General features: G+C 39.0%; 1 protein-coding gene across 1 annotated transcript in view; it reads left to right on the forward strand.

The window, feature by feature from the left end:
• LOC118851487 (PARP1 binding protein) overlaps positions 1-18,286 on the forward strand; it is an 86,641-nt gene that overhangs the window by 56,382 nt on the left and 11,973 nt on the right. The window contains exons 7-9 of the mRNA XM_036760951.1: positions 5,384-5,567; positions 8,551-8,729; positions 10,383-10,464. Of these exons, the coding sequence (XP_036616846.1) occupies positions 5,384-5,567; positions 8,551-8,729; positions 10,383-10,464 (445 nt within the window). The remainder of the gene's footprint in view (positions 1-5,383; positions 5,568-8,550; positions 8,730-10,382; positions 10,465-18,286) is intronic.

An 18,286-nucleotide genomic window follows, 5' to 3' on the forward strand; every position in this document is an offset into this window, starting at 1 on the left:
AATTTTTCCTGTTCTTAGAATAGACATTGAGGCTACTTCATATTTTAGCAAGCTTTTGAATATACCTTCTTTTTTAAATCTTTTTCCAGTAAGGGTTTATTCCCAGAAAGAGTGAATATTGTATAAACCCACTGGGTATTATGTTCTATTAAGTCTTCATTTCAGCTGTATCTTAGTTCTTGAATATCCTTAATAAGTCAGCGCATAAGAACTCACATAAAGGAATTTCTAAAGAAACCAGCCAAAGAAACTAGTATTATGTAAAGAGCAACATTATTAATCATTAATTATGGTGTGGGGTTGGGTTTTTTTTTTTTCTTGATACAACCCAGGGAGAGTTAATAAAGGCAGATAGTATACTTGAAAAAATCATTGTGCTTAGAAAGCTGGTTTTTGGAAATTGCACAGAATTGGAAAAACACTTAAAGTGATGTATTTGAAAACAGATCATTTGATTCCAGTAATTCAAATATAGAAAGTGAGTGATAACAATGCCCAGGCATCTACTGTATTTGAAGGGTGAACAAAGCAGGCTGCAGGGCTATTGTAAAGCTGTCAATTAATCACTCAGAAAGCATGCACTGAGGACCTAATATGTGCCAGGTGTGTTGTGCTAGGTGCTGGAGTTGTTGTTCAGTTGTTTTCAGTTGTGTCTGACTCTTCATGACCACATTTGGGCTTTTCTTGGCAGAGAGACTGGAATGGTTTGCCATTTCCTGCTTCAACTCCTGCTTATAAGGTAAACAGGGTTAAGTGACTTGTCCAGGACCACACAGCTAGGAAGTGTCTGAGGCCAAATTTGAACTCATGAACAAGAGTCTTCCTGACTCCAGGCCTGGGCACTCTATCCATTGTACCACCTAGCTGCTGGAGTTCCAGAGACAAAAATGGAAGCCCCTACCATTAGAGATGTGCTATTCTGCTGGAGGATACACTTACAAATACTTACAAAATAAATACAGAGTAGAGACAGTGAAGACTAGGAAATGGAAAACATGTTCCACTTTGGCTTTTAAAGAACCAAGGTACTTAGAACTCTAATGGGAGCCACTATAGTAATAACTGCTCCACTTACTAGTTAAGCTATGACAGTATTTCATTAATGAGTCAAAAACAAAAGAAAGAGATTCTGGGTATTAATGCTTGGTGACCTCAGATGCTTAGAGATGTGATTATGGTCTAGGCAGAGGTGTCAGCCGCATGACCTGTGGGCCTCGTGTGGCCCATAACATTCCTGAATGAGACCTGAACCAGATTAAACTGTAATTGGGAAATGTTTAACAAAAATAAGTAAAAGTAAAATAAAACAGAGATGATGTTACTATGTTGTTTTTCTAAGGCAATATATAGCCTGCAGGTATCCTCATGTATGGTTTAGAGGCTCCCTTTTCTATTGGAGTTTGATACCACAGGTCTAGTAGGTTCCTCCTCAGTTTCATTCCAGCTTCCCCTCCATACCAGCTCTAGAAATAAGAAGTGGGTGATTTCCTCTCAACATCAACTGGCCATAACCCTGTCTCACATGAAGAAGTGGCCTTTCTCCTGTCCTGTCCACCCCCTTCCCCCCCCACACTCCTATTCCATCCCATCTTCTCCAGCAGATTCTCTTCATTGTCATCTCTGCTCTCTCATTAAGCTTCACTCTTTCCCTGTCTACTGGCTGCTTCCCTCCAATCTACAAACATGTCCCTGTCTCTCCCCAGCCTTAAAAAAATCCTCATTTAATTTGTCCATCCTCCCTGGTGATTAGCCTCTACATCTTGTGCCTTTTGTGGCTAGAAGGCTCTTTAGAATTAGTACTTCCACCTCCTGTCAATCTCACTCTTCTCATCTCTTTGGAGTCTGGCTTCTCACTTCATCATACAGCTGAAATTGTTCCCTCCAAAATTAGCAGTGATTTCTTAATTGTCAAATCAAACAGCCTCATCTCAGTCTTCTTGAATTCTCTGCAGCCTTTGATTGTTGATTATATCCCATTTGTACCCTCTGTCTCTGGAATCTCTTTGAGTGGAGGATAGAAGCATCCCTCTCTTTTTAAACTTCCTTGTGTATGTTGTCTTCCCTCATTAGATTGTAAGCGCCTTGAGGGTGGGGACTGTCTTTGTTTTTCATATTTGTATCTCTTGATCTCTTGTGCTTTGCAGTGACTAGCACATAGTAAACACATGTTTATTGACTGACTATCCACCATCTTCTTGATGCTCTCAATTTTTCTAACACTAATCTCTCCTGGTTCTCTTCCTACTTGTCTGATCATTCCTTCTCAGACTTGCCAGATCTTCACCCAGGTCATGCCCACTAATTGTGTCAATACTCAATACAATGCTGAACTTTGTCAAAAGCTTCTTCTACATCTATTGAAATAATCACGTGGTTTTTATGGGTATTGCGATTTTTTTTTACCATTTATTTTGTTTTTTTCCAATTACCTGTAAGTTTCTGATATTTTTGTTTACATGATTAATTATGCTTGTTGTTTTAATAATGCTGAACCAATCTCTGGTATGAATCCAACTTGGTCAAAGTAAGCAATTTTATAGATATATTAGTGTAATAAGAGTTTACTTAAATTTTTTTGCTTCAATCTTTATTAGCAAAATTGATCAATAGATCTCTTTCTCTGCTTTGCCTCTCTTGGGTTTGCCTGTCAGAACCTTTAGCATTTTTATAATAGCTTGGATGCAGATTCAGCCACTATGCTTTTCAAGGTTGTGGATAAAATGAAATTAAGACAGGCATTCAGTACATACAATGACAACAAAATTAGTGTCCAGAAATACCTCAACAGGTTTGAACAGAATGCTAAAGTTATGAAATAATGTTTATGGGAGTAAATGTAAAGCTGTGCAGTTGGGTTAAAAAAATTGTACCAAGTATAGGGTATTAAGCAGAAAGGGAGAATGTAGTTAGATGTAGCAGCTTGACTGACTAAATTGTTAACATTCCAAACAGGTGTTTTGGCATCAGGAAGACATTCTCTTCTTGTTTTAATGCTAGTACCCTCACTTCCTTCCAGCAATCCTCACAAAATCTGTTTTCTAGATTCCTCATTGTCCCAGTCACTTTCTTTTTTTAATAGTATTTTTCCCCCAATTACATGTTAAGACAATTTTTAGCATTCATTTTTACAAGATTTTGAGTTCCAAATTTGTCTCACTCCACTCCCCTCTTCCTAAAATGGTAGGCAATTTGATAGAGGTTATACATGTGCTATCATGCAAAATATATTTCCATACTAGTCACAATTGTGAAAGAAGAAACAGATCAAAAGAAAAAAAACATTTAAAAGAATAAAGTGAAAAAAGTATGCTTCAATCTGCATTCAGATTCCCTCAGTTCTTTATCTGGATATGGATAGCATTTTCCTTCGTGAGTCTTTTGTATGTGTCTTAGATCACTGTGTTGCTGAGAAGAGCTGAGTCATTCATAGCTGATCATCACACAATATTACTGATACTGTGTACAGTGTTTTCCTGGTTCTGCTCATTTCACTTTGCATCAAGTTTGTACAAGTCTTTCCAGGTTTTTCCAAAATCTGCCTATTCATAATTCTTATCACACAGTAGTATTCCATTACATTCATATACCACAGCTTGTTCAGCCATTCCCCAATTGATGGGCATCCCCTCAATTTCCAATATTTTGCCACCATGGAAAGGGGTCCTATAAATATTTTTGCACATGTAGGTCCTTTTCCCTCTTGTATGAGCTCTATGGGATACAGACCTAATAGTGGTATTACTGAACCAAAGGGTATGCATAGTTTCATAGCCTTTTGGGCATAGTTCCAAATTGCTCTCCAGAATAGTTGGATCAGTTTACAACTCCACCAACAGTACATTAGTGTCCCAATTTTCCTACATCCTCTCCAACATTTATTATTTTCCTTTTCTGTCATATTAGCCAATCTGAGAGGTGTGAGGTGGTACCTCAGAGTTGTTTTAATTTGCATTTCTCTAATCAAAAGTGGTTTAGAGCACTTTTTCATATGCCTATAAATATCTTTGATTTCATCTGAAAACTGCCTGTTCATATCCTTTGACGATTTATCAATTGGGGAATGGCTTTAATCTCATAAATTTGACTCAGTTCTCTATCTATTTGAGAAATGAGGCCTTGATCAGAGACATTTGCTATAAAGATTGTTTCCCAGCTTTCTGCTTTCCTTCCAATCTTGGTTGCATTGGTTTTGTTTGTGCAAAAGCTTTTTAATTTAATGTACTCGAGATGATCTATTTTATATTTTGTAGTGCTCCCTGTGTCTTCTTTGGTCATGCATTCTTCCCTTTGCCAGACAGGTAGACTATTTCTTGCTCTTCTCATTGGCTTATGGTGTCACCCTTTATGTCTAAATCATGTACCCATTCTGACCTTATATTGGTATATGGTGTGAGATGTCGGTCTGTATCTAGTTTGTATCCTATATCCTAGTCACATTCTCGTGAACATCCTCTATTTATCTGTGTGTGGTCTCCAGAACTTAACACAATATTCTAGATGTGATTTGACCAGAACTGAACTTCAGAGGAACTCTTAACCTTTCATCCTGGATTCTGTACTTTCATTAATGTGGCCTAAGGTTGCTTGATCTCTTTTTACCACAAACAAAACAGGTACTGTTGGCTTCTACTCACCTTCTGGGCCTTGGAGAGCTCCATGAATTTTTCACATAGCTCTGGAGAGATACTTTTTTCAATGTTGTTACTAGGAATTTTTATTTAATGCTTTTTCACTTACTAACTTTAAAAATGAGGGTCCTTTATGACAGAAAAGGAAATATTATACTTAACCAATGATTGTCTTTATGGACTATGCAGGGGTGGGGAACCTGCAGCCTCAAGGTCACATGTGGCCTTCTAGGTCCTCAAGTGTAGCCCTTTGACAGAATCCAAACTTCACAGAACAAATCCCTTTAATAGAAGGTCACCATAGTATATTTTATAAGAATCACTCAAAAAATAAAGTTGGAACCATTCTTGTAAATTTACATACATTGCAAATTCTTCTAAAGTAATTTTTAATGAGAAGCTTAGTTTTTTGGTTAGGAATGTTCCAAGATGCCCATTACAAAATTGCTTGACATTTTCTTTAGTCTTTCATTTTAAAAAATCTTTCTCCTCCATTCTTATAAGTCAAGAAGAGAAGTTGCTATTAATGCTAGAAATGATTCTCACCTTTAGAAAACAAACTTTTGTTTTGCCTTAAGTTGCTCGCATCAAAAGGCCACTCACTGTCTCCTTGGAGGCTGCTGTTTGACTTAAAAGATCACTTACCTTCTTTCAACAGTGTTGATTAACTGTGAAAATCTGATTTTCAAAATAACAAGTCTATTGAAGCATTGCCAATATTACAATGAGGGATCATCTCTTATTCCTATTTTCAGAATTGCAGGAGGTCGGATACTCTCAGTAATAAAGACAGAGTTGATAAAAGGCCGAAGCAGTGGGGATCCATTCTGTCAAGCGACAGAGGAAGTTACTCAGGATTTGGATTTGAGGATTAAAAACATTATCAACTCTCAACAAGAAGATAAAGTTGTTAACACCACTGGCAGCAGCCCAGCGCGGGTAATGGATTGCCTTTTTAGCCTTCTAAAGAAAGAATTATCTCTTTTGTCACTGGAAATATGATTCAATACTTGCTTAAGGCAGAGGAGTGTGACTTCCTCTGTACTGAGATTTTGTTAAAAGAAAATATTTTCAAATAAGATCATTTTAGAGTTTTTTGGTTGTCGGTTTCTAACAACTAAAAATATTCCTAAATTGAATGCTGCCATCTGAGGCAGTACAACCCAGTGGGAAGGGTACTAGATGAAGGTCAGAGCATCCTGGTTTTAGTCCTTGATCAACTGCTAAGTACAATTGTGTGATCTTAAACAAGTCACTTAATATTGAGGAGACAAAATTGTGCCCTGGAGTCAGAGGATCTGGATGCAAATTCCAGCTCTGACACTGAGTGTGTGAACTTAGCAGGTGACTTCATGGGCCTCAGTTTCCTCAAGTGTAAAATGTGGGGTTTGGACTAATTGACCTCTAATGTAACCATTCCAGCACTAACATTCTATTAATTCAAAATAATCTTTAAAGTTCCTTTCTATCATGAAAAAAATTAGGATTCTTAGCTCATTCGGTAATCTAGATATAAGTTTATAAATATGTGCATATATTTTCAGTTTAGCTACCATGTAAGTTTTTCTAAAGCATATCCTAATTTCTTTCCATTGATACCAATTATAAAATAACATTATTTTCATCTCCCAAGTCACCTGTGGCATGGCAATGCTAGGCATCATAAAATAATGATAGGTTTTTGATGGCCAATTTCAAATGATGCTTAGTGGTAGGAATAGGTATGGGTAGAACTTACCTTTTCCTGTGCAGTACCTCCCCTACTCTTTCATTCTCTACCAGACTATGGAGATCCCTTAACTCTGTATATACCTATACAAATAAAAAGGAAGGGAGTGATCAATTTTTTAGTCTCTCATCACCGGGTTGCCTACAGGTGATAAATTTTTCAGGCGCAGAAGCTCTTAAAAACATTCTTTATCAGTGCATAGATTCTTTGTCAGTGGAGGGGAATACCCATGACAATGAAATCTTTGAAGTCTTTTTAATGTCTGATAATGTAGGAAGCTTGTTATAATATTGTTTTGCCATAGAACAAATTTTGTTATAAGATAGTTGTGTCTTAGATTTTTCCTAAGGGGTTTTATTAATTAGCCAGATAAGGACCTTTTCAGAAGGTAGCTCTGTGGCATTGACTTTACAGACAAAATTATAATGGGTGCCAGCATAGAAAGAAAGACTCTTGCTTAATTCCTGTCCCTACATTAGATTCTTGTCTGAAGGAGCTATATTGAGGGATACCATTATAACTGAGATTGCCCCAGGCTATGACAATCTGCAGATGGGAGAAAGCCCTGCATCTCCAATGTGTATTTGGATGAAGCCTAAAGGGGGGAGCACCAGGCCTTGTCCCCAAGGACCCTTGACCTCTGACTGCCTAAGGTCCCTCTACCTAAGCCTGAGTCAGGTGATAGCCCCAGAGTAGCCACTGGATGGGAGCAGTAGCTTCTGCCTCTGAGGGCTCAGGAGGGTCCCATCTCTTGGGTCAAGGGTTGAAAGCAGTAGAAATCTGGTTTCATAATGTCTTTTAAGCAAGTCCCACATCCTAAAACTAAGGACATTCCTTGAGGCTTGGACTTGGTGTTTGCTTTTATGTTGTCTCTATACAGTAATAAATAAATGGTGATAAACAGATGGAATTCATTGGTCCTGACAACAAAGTAGAAGTGGTTTAGATAGGTTCGTGGATGTTAGAGCTACATGTAGGTTATTAAGCAGAAGTGAAGGGTATTTGGAATACGTCTCTAGCCTTTTGAGGTTTGCCACAAACATGGTCTTGGTGCCACTGTTTCTGAGACAGAATATTGGACAAGGAGGACCATTTTAAATCCCAATGAGATGCCTGCTGTCATATAGTCACAGTACATTGCTACTTTTTGTACTTTAATCTTCACAACAGTCCTGTGAGGTCAGGGTGAGGGTATTATCTCCACGTGATACCTGAGGAAACAGATACAAAGAAGTGTCATTCTGTACTCCTAGGGTCAGGCTCTGACAGGAAGAGGACTTGGTGCCTGTCTTGGCACACACAGCCTTCTTTTCTTTCTTCTTGATCCTACTCCTTTCTACAAAGCTATATATTTGGACCTTGAAGGGACCTTCTAAGTTATCTAGTCTAATCCCTTCATTTTTCATTTGTGGAAACCGGGGCCCAGTAACACTGGTTTTCATGAGTGATTTGTACTTCTTGTCTCACCATTTTATGGTCATGCCTCATAGCTACCAAAATGATGTTTCTAAGCTATACTTATGACTGTCACTTCCCTACCTCATATATCCCAGTGGCCCCCTCTTCCCTTTAGGATTAAATAGAAACTCCTCTGTTTGGTTTTTCAAACCTACACGATGTGGCTTCAACCTCCCTTTTCAGCCTCTCTGTTCAGCCAAAACTGGCTCCCTCTGCTCCTCACAGAGGAGGCAGGCAGGTGCTTCATCTTCCACCTCTGTCCTTCCCCCTTACCATCCCCCATGCCTGGAAGACGCTCCCATCTTACCTCCATTTCTCTGAATCCCTCGCTTCCTTCAAAACTGAGATCAAGTATGGCCTTCTCCATGGAACCTCTTGTCATTCTCACAACTGCTCATGACCTCCCCCACCGAAAACTTTACCTTGTATTTAATTTGTATCTATTTCATAGATGCTTATTTCTATCCATGGTGTTTCCTGCTGTGGAACGTAAGCTCCCTGAGGTACCATTTTACTTTTGTCTTTGTATCCCCAGTGCTTAGCACAGTGCCTGGCACATAAAAAGTGTCCTAACAAATGCTTATTGTTTGGGTTAATGTTAGATTAGCCCACCAAGGATGGAGAGTATTGACAATGATAATGGAAGATTGTGAGGAATGGAGGTGGGATGGGGAGGGGACAAGTTGTGTGTGTACAATCTTTATTACATCTACTTTAAATTATTTTTGGATTTAGCCAAAATCTTATGCTATTAATCATGGCACTGCCTACTGTGGCAGAGACACGGTGAAGATTTTACTTGTTCTCTTGGATGAAGAAGCATCGAATCCTCCCACTGAAAACAAAGCAGACCTTTTGTATGGGGATGAAAATACAACCTCATACATGGGCACTCCTATCCTGACTCTTTTTAGGTGAGGAATGAATGAATGAATGAAAATTTGTTAAGTGTTTACTATGAGCTAGGGATACGAATGTAAAAAGAGTGATACCACTCGCCTTTCAGGGAGCTAATGGGGAAAGACAGTGACTCTAGGCAAGTGGGGGCCAAGAAAAGAAAAGCAGGGCAATCTGGGATATTTGTTCATGCAAATAGATGATAACATAGCCTGGGTTGACAGCTGGAGAGCTAGATGGAATGTAAAAGTGAATGATGGTCTGGTGTCTGAAGCCAGTCAGGAGACATGATGGACTAAGAGGGCTGGTTTGCATTCATTCATGAACCCACTGAGATGCCCCCTCTGGTTGGAGCTTCCATGATGAGGCAATTCACTTTATCTGGGCCTGGAAGCATGGAGGTCTAGGCCTGATGTGGTGGATGCTGGTCGACGTAAGCAGAAGCAGGACAGTGGCAGCCAGAATGTAAAATGTCCGGGTTGGGTCAGAAAGGTGAAGGGTGCAGGTAATATAGGCTTTTTATAACTGCCATCGATATAGAAAAAAATGGGTGCCAAAAGATTCGTTACTAAGTGAGGAAATTTCTTTAAATTAATATCTGTCTCTCCTTACTAGTTTAATTATTTGTTTGCTAGAAAGCAGAAGGTTAAGCCAGATGACCTCTTGAGGATGCTTTTAAGTCATTCATTCTCTGATTCCAATTTTTCCCTTGAAACATTCATTTTATTAAAAGATGCTGACCTGGTTCTTCCTCTAGAGCAGTGATCTCCAAACATTTTTGATCATCTATTAAAGCTATCCCAAAGGTGCCTTCAAAGGGTCTATAGAAGATGTATTTCATTCCAATACTCTTATTCAAGTGCAAAAATATTAATTTTATCCATTTTGGAAAATTGACTACAGAAAAGTAAATATAAAAAGAAATAGGATGAGGGTATCTTTTCTCAGATTGATTCTATGTGATCCCCATTAAGAAATGAGAACCATATAGAAACAATGATAATAATCACAGCTTTGGCCTGAGTCCTGGACATTCCTGCCTTCTAAAGGCCCCCTTGTTGTTCCCCACTTAAAGCTCAGCACTCACTGTAGGTCTTCTGGCAAAGGTTGAATGAGGGATGATTCTTTCCAGTTTTGCTGTTCTGTGATATTGTGATTATGGTAACCAGCATTCAGAAGTGGTACCAAATCAATTCATTTTTTAAATAATTTGGATCATTATAATTGCCTGAAAGTTTTCATCCTAAATAGTTGCCTAAAATTTGAGTTTTTAAGTAATGAAAATAATAATGGCCTACATGAAAAGATGACCTGTAAAAACTTGATTAACTCCTAGGGCTCTAAGAAAAGAAAAAGGGGGTGATAGTATCACTGTGTAAAACCACAGAGACTCATAATCAAGAATAAGTCAACTAAGAGCTTAGAAACACTGCTTTCTCTGGGAGGAATAAGATGGTGGGGGCAGCTAGGCGGTTCAGTGAGTAGAGCACCGGCCCTGGAGTCAGGAGGACCTGAGTTTAAATCCGGCCTCAGACACACAACACACTAGCTATGTGATCTTGGGCAAGTCACTTAACCCAAATTGCCCTGCCCTCCCCCCTCCAAAAAAAAATTTAAAAAGATAAAGTATAAGGTGGTTTATCATTCTGTAATTCTTTTTCTTTTTTCAGTTCTCCAACACAGGCAAAGGAATTCTTGATCAAGCCTCTAAGAGAACGTGTTCAGAAATCAATGGAAGAGAAAAAAACAAAGGTACAGTAAGATTAATTTGGATAAAATTATACATGAAGTTTTATTATCGTAGATATGACATACAACTAAGAACATCTTTGGTATTAGTGTACTACATAAAGGAGATCCAGGGTAAAATGCAACACATCTAGGAAAATCAATTGTAAAGAGAATATTGTAAATTTTTAAGTTGACAATTAGAAAAATCCTCTATCTCTGCAATCTTGGTTAATGCGCCTCTTGCCATTTAAATCTTTTTTGTTTTCAAAGAAGAAAAAGAGGAGAAGAAATGAAGCATAAAAGATGATAAAGCCATAGATTTTAACTTGGAAAGGACCTTAGTGGTCTCCTTGTCCAACTCCCTCCTTTTACAGATGAGGAAACTGTGGCCTAATGAGGTTGAATGACTTAGCTAAGGTCACACAGATGGGAAGTATGTGGCAGAGTGAGGGCTCTAGCCCAGAGCTTCTCACTCTAAGACCAGTATTCTTTCTATTCTACCCTCATTATGCACATTTCTAATATATTTAGTTTTCTGTCCCTAGTACTTTTCTGTGCTTTTTTTTTCCCTACCCTGTTCAAGGTTCCTAGAAGGCCTTCTGCTCACTTCTCTGTTTGGTGAAATCCTAATGATCCTTTAAGATCCAGCTCAAATGCCACCTCATTCATGAATCCTTCCCTGATTTCCCCAATCAGTAGTGATCCTTCTCCACTGGGATCTCACAGATTACTCTGCACTGAAAGAAGTCACATGATCTGAAAGATGGTGATATAAGTTATCTTCAGCCCCAGCCTCTGGTTCTGCAATCTCAGAACAGTGAGATATGCACCACATTTATAGTAACTGAAATTGCACCACAGAGGGAAGAAAGAGGAGAATGCCTCTATGTGATGTAAAGCCTTCTGAAGTCATAGTGGAGAGTGAGATTACCTGGACCTCTCACCTTAACCATATGCTGGTGGACGGTGTGCCCAGTGCAAAGAATTTGCTAGGCTTAAGCTCCAGACTCCAACAGCAGTGGCCTCTACCTTGGCCTCCTTATGTCATGACTCAGTCTGAATTCCTCACTCCTAATTAACTTGTCGGGCATCATAACACAAAGGTACCTCCCTTTCCAGCCCGTCTGGCTCCTGCGTCTTGTCCAGTCTTTCCTCTCTCTATGATAATGGTGAAGTAGGTAGACAGACCCATTGACACAGAGCTTGTTACAGGGGCAAAAATTTCCATGCTGGAAGGAAAAGATTGGTATAAATGCATCTGTAGGCCTCTCTACTTGCCAGGCATCCAGACAAACCTCCATACATCCCACCATAAGGATCTTAAAGTTCACCTTGCCCTGAGAGTCTAGACAGGAGAGAGCATGTTCTGTGGTAATGGAAAGGGAGGAAGAGGCAGAGGAATAATGCTGAGAACAGAGAAAAGATGGCAAATGACCAGAAGGCCAAGAGAGAGGTTGGGTTGTTATTGTTGTTTTCTTGTGTTTGACACTTTGTGACCCCATTTGGGGTTTTCTTGGCAGAGATACTGGAGTGGTTTGCCATTTTCTTCTCCAGCTCATTTTTACAGAAAAGAACTGAGGCAAACAGGGTTAAGTGACTTGCCCAGGGTCACATATCTACTAAGTGTCTGAGGTCAGATTTGAACTTAGGAAGATGAGCCTTCCTGACTCCAGGCCCAACACTCTATCCACCATGCCACCTAGCTGCCTGAGAGGCTGTGTATAAACTAGTCAGCAAAACAACAGTCAAAATAATAAAGAAAGAGAAAAATGAGCAAGCAGGCAATAAAAGATCACGAAGCAATGAATAAATATTGCAGTGTTATGGAAACTGAACCAAAATCTCACAATGAAAAATAAAGATAATAAATTATGCAGAATCCCCAGAAATAATAGAACAAGAAACTCCACAATTGTTTAAAAGAGAAATTGAACTATTATAGGAAGATTAGAATGGAGCTCAGGATATTTAAAGAAGAAATCAATAAAACAAGTCTGAGAGTAGACTATTTAGGACAGATGGTAGAATTTTTTCAAAACAGTAAAGGCCATAAGAAAAAAGAGAGGCTTGGAACCTAATAAAGAAATGGAAGAAATTTAGGCAGAACAAAAACAAAAGAAAACCATGTTGGAAGAACACATGAATTTTATGAGAGCTGAAGTGACTGACCTTGAAAACATGATACGTAAGGATAACTGAAAGATCATAGGTTCTCAGAAAAACACAGTCATTTGTGAAGTCAGGATACAATACTCTAGGAAGTGAAAACATGTCTGTCCTTTATAGATATTAAAAACAGAGAACAGAGTAAATCTCAGGATTTGTACAAATCAGTACAAATTTCTGACAAACACCAAGGCACAGCGTGATTAAGTTCTGGAATTCACTGCCAAACAATGGATATTAAAGTAGCTAAAAGCAGCTAAGAGAAGGACCTTTATCTATCAAGGAATGTTCATTTAAATAGCCTAGGACTACTTCTCTAAGAGAAATCAAGGAAAAGATTGTGTTCCACTCCCAAATAAGATAATCTACAAAACTGAGCATTGGTTAAAAAAAAAAAAAAGATGGAATTTCAACATAGAAGAAACATTTGATTGATTCCTCCAAAAGAAGCCAGAATTGAATAGATTATGTGAATTCTAAACTATTCAGCCAATCATTCATCATGCATTTATTGTGTTCTTCCTATGAGTCAGGCACTGTCCTAAGCACTAGGGATACAAAAGAATGCCAAAAAAAAAAAAATAAATAAAAGTACAGTTAACAAGAAAAGACTAAACCATAAATTAGTTCAGCTTTCTAAGGTAAGGCAAGATGTAAAAAAACATTTATTTTTTTAAAAAAAACAATAACTAAAAGCCAAAGAGAAAACAAAGAATTATCAGGGGATGAAAGGATTTATGAATATAAAGATTTAAGGGGAGCTAAATGCAGGAAGGAGAAGGCACGGACAAGAATTGGATTACTATTTGGCAGACTGAAATCCACATTCCCTCAAAAATGAGATGAGTGGAGGTAAAACAGAGAAGTCACTCACATGCAGCATGGGAGAGAAGAGTAAGAAGGGACCAGCTGGCCATGGGTTTGAGCAAAGAAAGGATCATAATTTTGCTGGCCTCTGAACATCTATGTGGGGATTTTGTAGAGCAGGGTAAGAAGAGGGGAATGGAAAGACTTGGGTGGAAGCAAGGAATATAGGAGGCTAGTCTTTCTCTAGAAGGGTTAATGATGAGGGGAGACATTAAATTGTGTACCCATGGGGGTGGAGGGAAGAGTGATGGACTTTCTTTGGAGGAGATGGGCACCATGAGAGACCTCCACCTCTGGGCATGCTTCCCAAACCTGGATCTCACTTCAGGAGAGAGGGAGTAGATGTCCCCATAGGTGGCCAGCTCCCAAAGGGAAGAGGAGCTTAGATTCTAATGTGGGATAGGCTTTAAGAGGGTGGAGTGGTGATGGTAATGGTGCGTATATAGTGGTAGGACTGGACCAGTCAGACAGAGCACTTCCCATTGAACCATATAGCCTCCTCCATGATTGGTTGTTTTCTGGGAGTTAGCCTCCAGAGATTAAGGCTCTTCCAAAGAAGATGATGGTTAAGGCAGGATTGGGTGAGGTATGAATAGGTGCTAATTGGCGAATGGGATAGAGGAAAACATAAAAGTATTTCCTCTTCCAAAAACTCCCTGTAGTGTGACAGGGGAGAATGAACAAAGGATGAGATGTCAGTGTATAGCCTGGAACTAGGAGACTGGCAGAAATGAAGATAAAGTCTAGTGACAGTAACAGCCCACATCTGTATGGCACCACCTCAGGGTTTGCCAGGGGTTCTAAATATATCATCTCTTTGCATCCTCACAACAACTCTGGCAGGTAGGCCCTCTTTTTAGCCTTATTTTGCAGATGAGGAAACTGAATACAATCCCGAATAATAAGCAAGGCAAAAAACAAAATCATAGAAACAATTAATGATTATGTGAAAGGAAATGGTAATGATGAAACAACATACCAAAATTTCTATGATGCAGGAAAAACAGTCCTCAGAGGAAAAATTATTCCTCTAACAATATAAATATAAAATATGAAACATAAATATAAAAAATGTCTCTAAAAGTATATGAAAAATAGAAAATGAGAGAATTAATAAACAGAATATGCATTTAAAAAAAGTTAGAAAACCAACTACATAAATTATTCTCCAAAATTGAAAAAAAATCACTCCACTGAACTCCTTTAAGAGACAATATAGTCCTAATGACTAAATCAGGGAAATATAAAGCAGAGAACTATAGACCAACATTTTTGATTATTATCAATTCAAAAATTTCAAGTAAAATTCTGTCAAAACAAAATACAGCAATTCATCCAAAAAATCATTCACTATGGGAGGTGGAGCCAAGATGGCATCTGGAAAGCAGGGACTTACCTAGGGCTCTCCCCCAGGACCCTCCAAACACCTATAAAAATGGCTCTGAACAAATTCTAGAACTACAGAACCCATGAAATAGCAGAGGGAAGCAGGGCTCCCATCCAGGACAGCCTGAATGGTCACTGGGTAAGGTCTATCATGCACGGAGCTGGGAGCAGAGCCCAGCGTGGGCTGTGCCTGTACCAACGAGGCCAGGAGCAGGGTGGAACAAGCCCTAGCACCCTGAATCAGTGAGCTGTGGCAGTTACCACACTTCTCAACCCACAAACACCAAAGACAACAGAGAAAGTTAGTGGGAAAAGCTGCAGGGACAGAGTGAAAGGAGTTCGTGGTTTGGCCACCGCCCTGGGGGCAGCGGAGGTGGTGCAGGTACAGAACTACAGCTGCAGTTGCTTCTGGCCCCAGGCCTACCTGGTGGGAGGAATGAAGTGGCAGATCAGAGCAGGAGTACAGAGCCTGCTTAAGATCTGAGTCAGGTCTGGGTTGGCAGTTCTTGGGGGAGGAAGATCACTGGTGTGGCAGAGCTTGCTGTGTAGAAATAGCTCTGAAAACAACAGTACATTCCCTCAAGCTTGGAACAAAGTACTCTCTACTGTACAAGCAGTCATACCCCAGTGTAAAACTCAAGGGTCAAGTAGTTGGCTGGGAACATGGCCAGACACCAAAAATGCTCTCAGATTCAGACTCAGACTTTGGAATCTTTCTTTGGTGACAAAGAAGACCAAAACATACAGCCAGAAGAAGTCAACAAAGTCAAAGAGGCTACATCAAAAGCCTCCAAGAAAAACATGAACTGGGCTCAGGCCATGGCAGACCTCAAAAAGGATTTGGAAAAGCAAGTTAGAGAAGTAGAGGAAAAATTGGGAAGAGAAATGAGAATGTTGTGAGAAAACCATGAAAAACAAGTCAATGACTTGCTAAAGCAGACCCAAAAAATACTGAAGAAAACAACACCTTAAAAAATAAACTAACTTAAATGGCAAAAGAGCTCCAAAAAGCCAATGAGGAGAGGAATGCCTTGAAAGGCAGAATTACCCAAATGGAAAAGGAGGTCCAAAAGACCACTGAAGAAAATACTACCTTAAAAATTAGATTGGAGCAAGAGAAATCAAGATATTATAAAACAGAACCAAAGAAATGAAAAAGTGGAAGACAATGTGAACTATCTCATTGGAAAAACCACTGACCTGGAAAATAGATCCAGGAGAGATAATTTAAAAATTATTGGACTACCTGAAAGCCATGATCAAAAAAAGAGCCTAGATATCATCTTTCAAGAAATGATCAAGGAGAACTGCCCTGATATTCTAAGAGCCAGAGGGTAAAACAGAATTTGAAAGAATCCACCGATCGCCTCCTCAAAAAGATCCCAAAAAGAAAACTCCTAGGAATATTGTTGCCAAATTCCAGAGCTCCCAGATCAAGGAGAAATACTGCAAGCAGCCAGAAAGAAACAATTTGAGTATTGTTGAAACATAATCAGGATATCACAAGATCTAGCAGCTTCTACATTAAGGGATAGAAGGGCTTGGAATATGATATTCTGGAGGTCAGTGGAGCTAGGATTAAAGCCAAGAATCACCTACCCAGCAAAACTGAGTATCATGCTCCAAGGCAAAATATGGATTTTCAATAAAATAGAGGACTTTCAAGCTTTCTCAGTGAAAAGACCAGAGCTGAATAGAAAATTTGACTTTCAGACACAAGAATCAAGAGAAGCATGAAAAGGTAAACAAGAAAGAGAAATCACAAGGGACTTACTAAAGTTGAACTGTTTTGTTTACATTCCTATATGCAAAGATGATGTGTATAATTCATGAGACCTCAGTATTAGGGTAGATGAAGGGAATATGTGTGTGTGTGTTTGTGTATGTGTATGTGTGTATACATATATATATATGTGTATATATATATATATATATACACACAAATATATATATATGTGTGTGTGCATATGTATATGAAGAGAGAGAGAGACAGAGACAGAGACAGAGGGCACAGGGTGAGTTGAATATGAAGGGATGATATAAAAAAAATCAAATTAAGGGATGAGAGAGGAAAATATTGAGAGAGGGAGAAAGGGAGAGATAGAATGGGGTAAATTATCTCGCATAAAAGTGGCAAGAAATAGCAGTTCTGTTGGGAGGGAAGAGGGGGCAGGTGAGGGGGAATGAGTGAATCTTGCTCTCATCGGATTTGACCTGAGGAGGGAATACCATACACACTCAGTTGGGTATCTTACCCCACAGGAAAGAAGGAGGAAGGAGATTAAAAAAAAGGGGGGATCATAGAAGGGAGGGCAGATAGGGGGAGAAGGTAATCAAAAGCAAACACTTTTGAAAAGGGACAGGGTCAAGGGAGAAAACTGTATAAAGTGGGAAAGGATAGGAAGGAGCAAAATATAGTTAGTCTTTCAGAACATGAGTATTGTGGAAGGGTTTTGCATAATGATACACATGTGGCCTATGTTGAATTGCTTGCCTTCTTAGGGAGGGTGGGTGGGGAGGGAAAAGGGGAGAGAATTTGGAACTCAAAGTTTTAAAAGAAGATGTACAACTTGAATAATGTGTAAATAAGTTTAATGTGAAGATATATGTAGAACCTATATCGGATTACATGCCGTCTTGTCGGGGAGGGGCAAAGGGAGGGAGGGGAAGAAAATTTGGAACTCAAAAATTTGTGGAACTGAGTGTTGTAAAATAAATTTTTTTTTAAAAAAGAAAAAAAATGAAATGTGACTGTTAATAGTCTGCAACTCTTTTAGGAATTGCTGATTTCTGTTCTTCGACTGTTTATCCACTTAGGAATGGTTTTTGGCCTTAAATGTATTTGTTAGCTCTTTATATATCCTGGATCCCAAAGCCTTATCTGAGAAATTTGATATAAAGTTGTTTCCTATCCAAATACTCCCTTTCTTAACCTAGATACACTAATATTATTCAATTTCAAAATGAACATTATCCATTTTCTGTATTTTGATTGCCTCTATCTCTTATTTGCCTGTGAATCTACCTCCTACCCATTGCTGTGAAAGATATGTGGTCTGTTTCTCTTCTCATCTTTTCTTTTTTTTTTGTTTTCTTTTTTTTTTGGCAGGGCAGTTAGGGTTAAGTGACTTGCTCAAGGTCACACAGCTAGTACATGTGTCAAGTGTCTGAGGCCGGACTTGAACTCAGGTCCTCCTGACTCCAGGGCTGGTGCTCTACTGACTGCGCCACCTAGCTGCCCCTCTTCTCATCTTTTAAAAGGATGATCTGTTATATTAAGTCATATGTCTATGTTGAATTCATTGCAAAATAAAGCATAAGATGTTGGTCTAGCCTAATTTCTGCCAGACTGCTTTGAAGTTTTCCCAGCAGTCTCCATCAGATAGGGAGCTCTTTCCTAAGTACTTTATGTGTTTGGGTTTAT

This window comes from Trichosurus vulpecula, chromosome 5, assembly GCF_011100635.1.
Source record: "Trichosurus vulpecula isolate mTriVul1 chromosome 5, mTriVul1.pri, whole genome shotgun sequence".
Lineage (NCBI taxonomy): Eukaryota > Metazoa > Chordata > Mammalia > Diprotodontia > Phalangeridae > Trichosurus > Trichosurus vulpecula.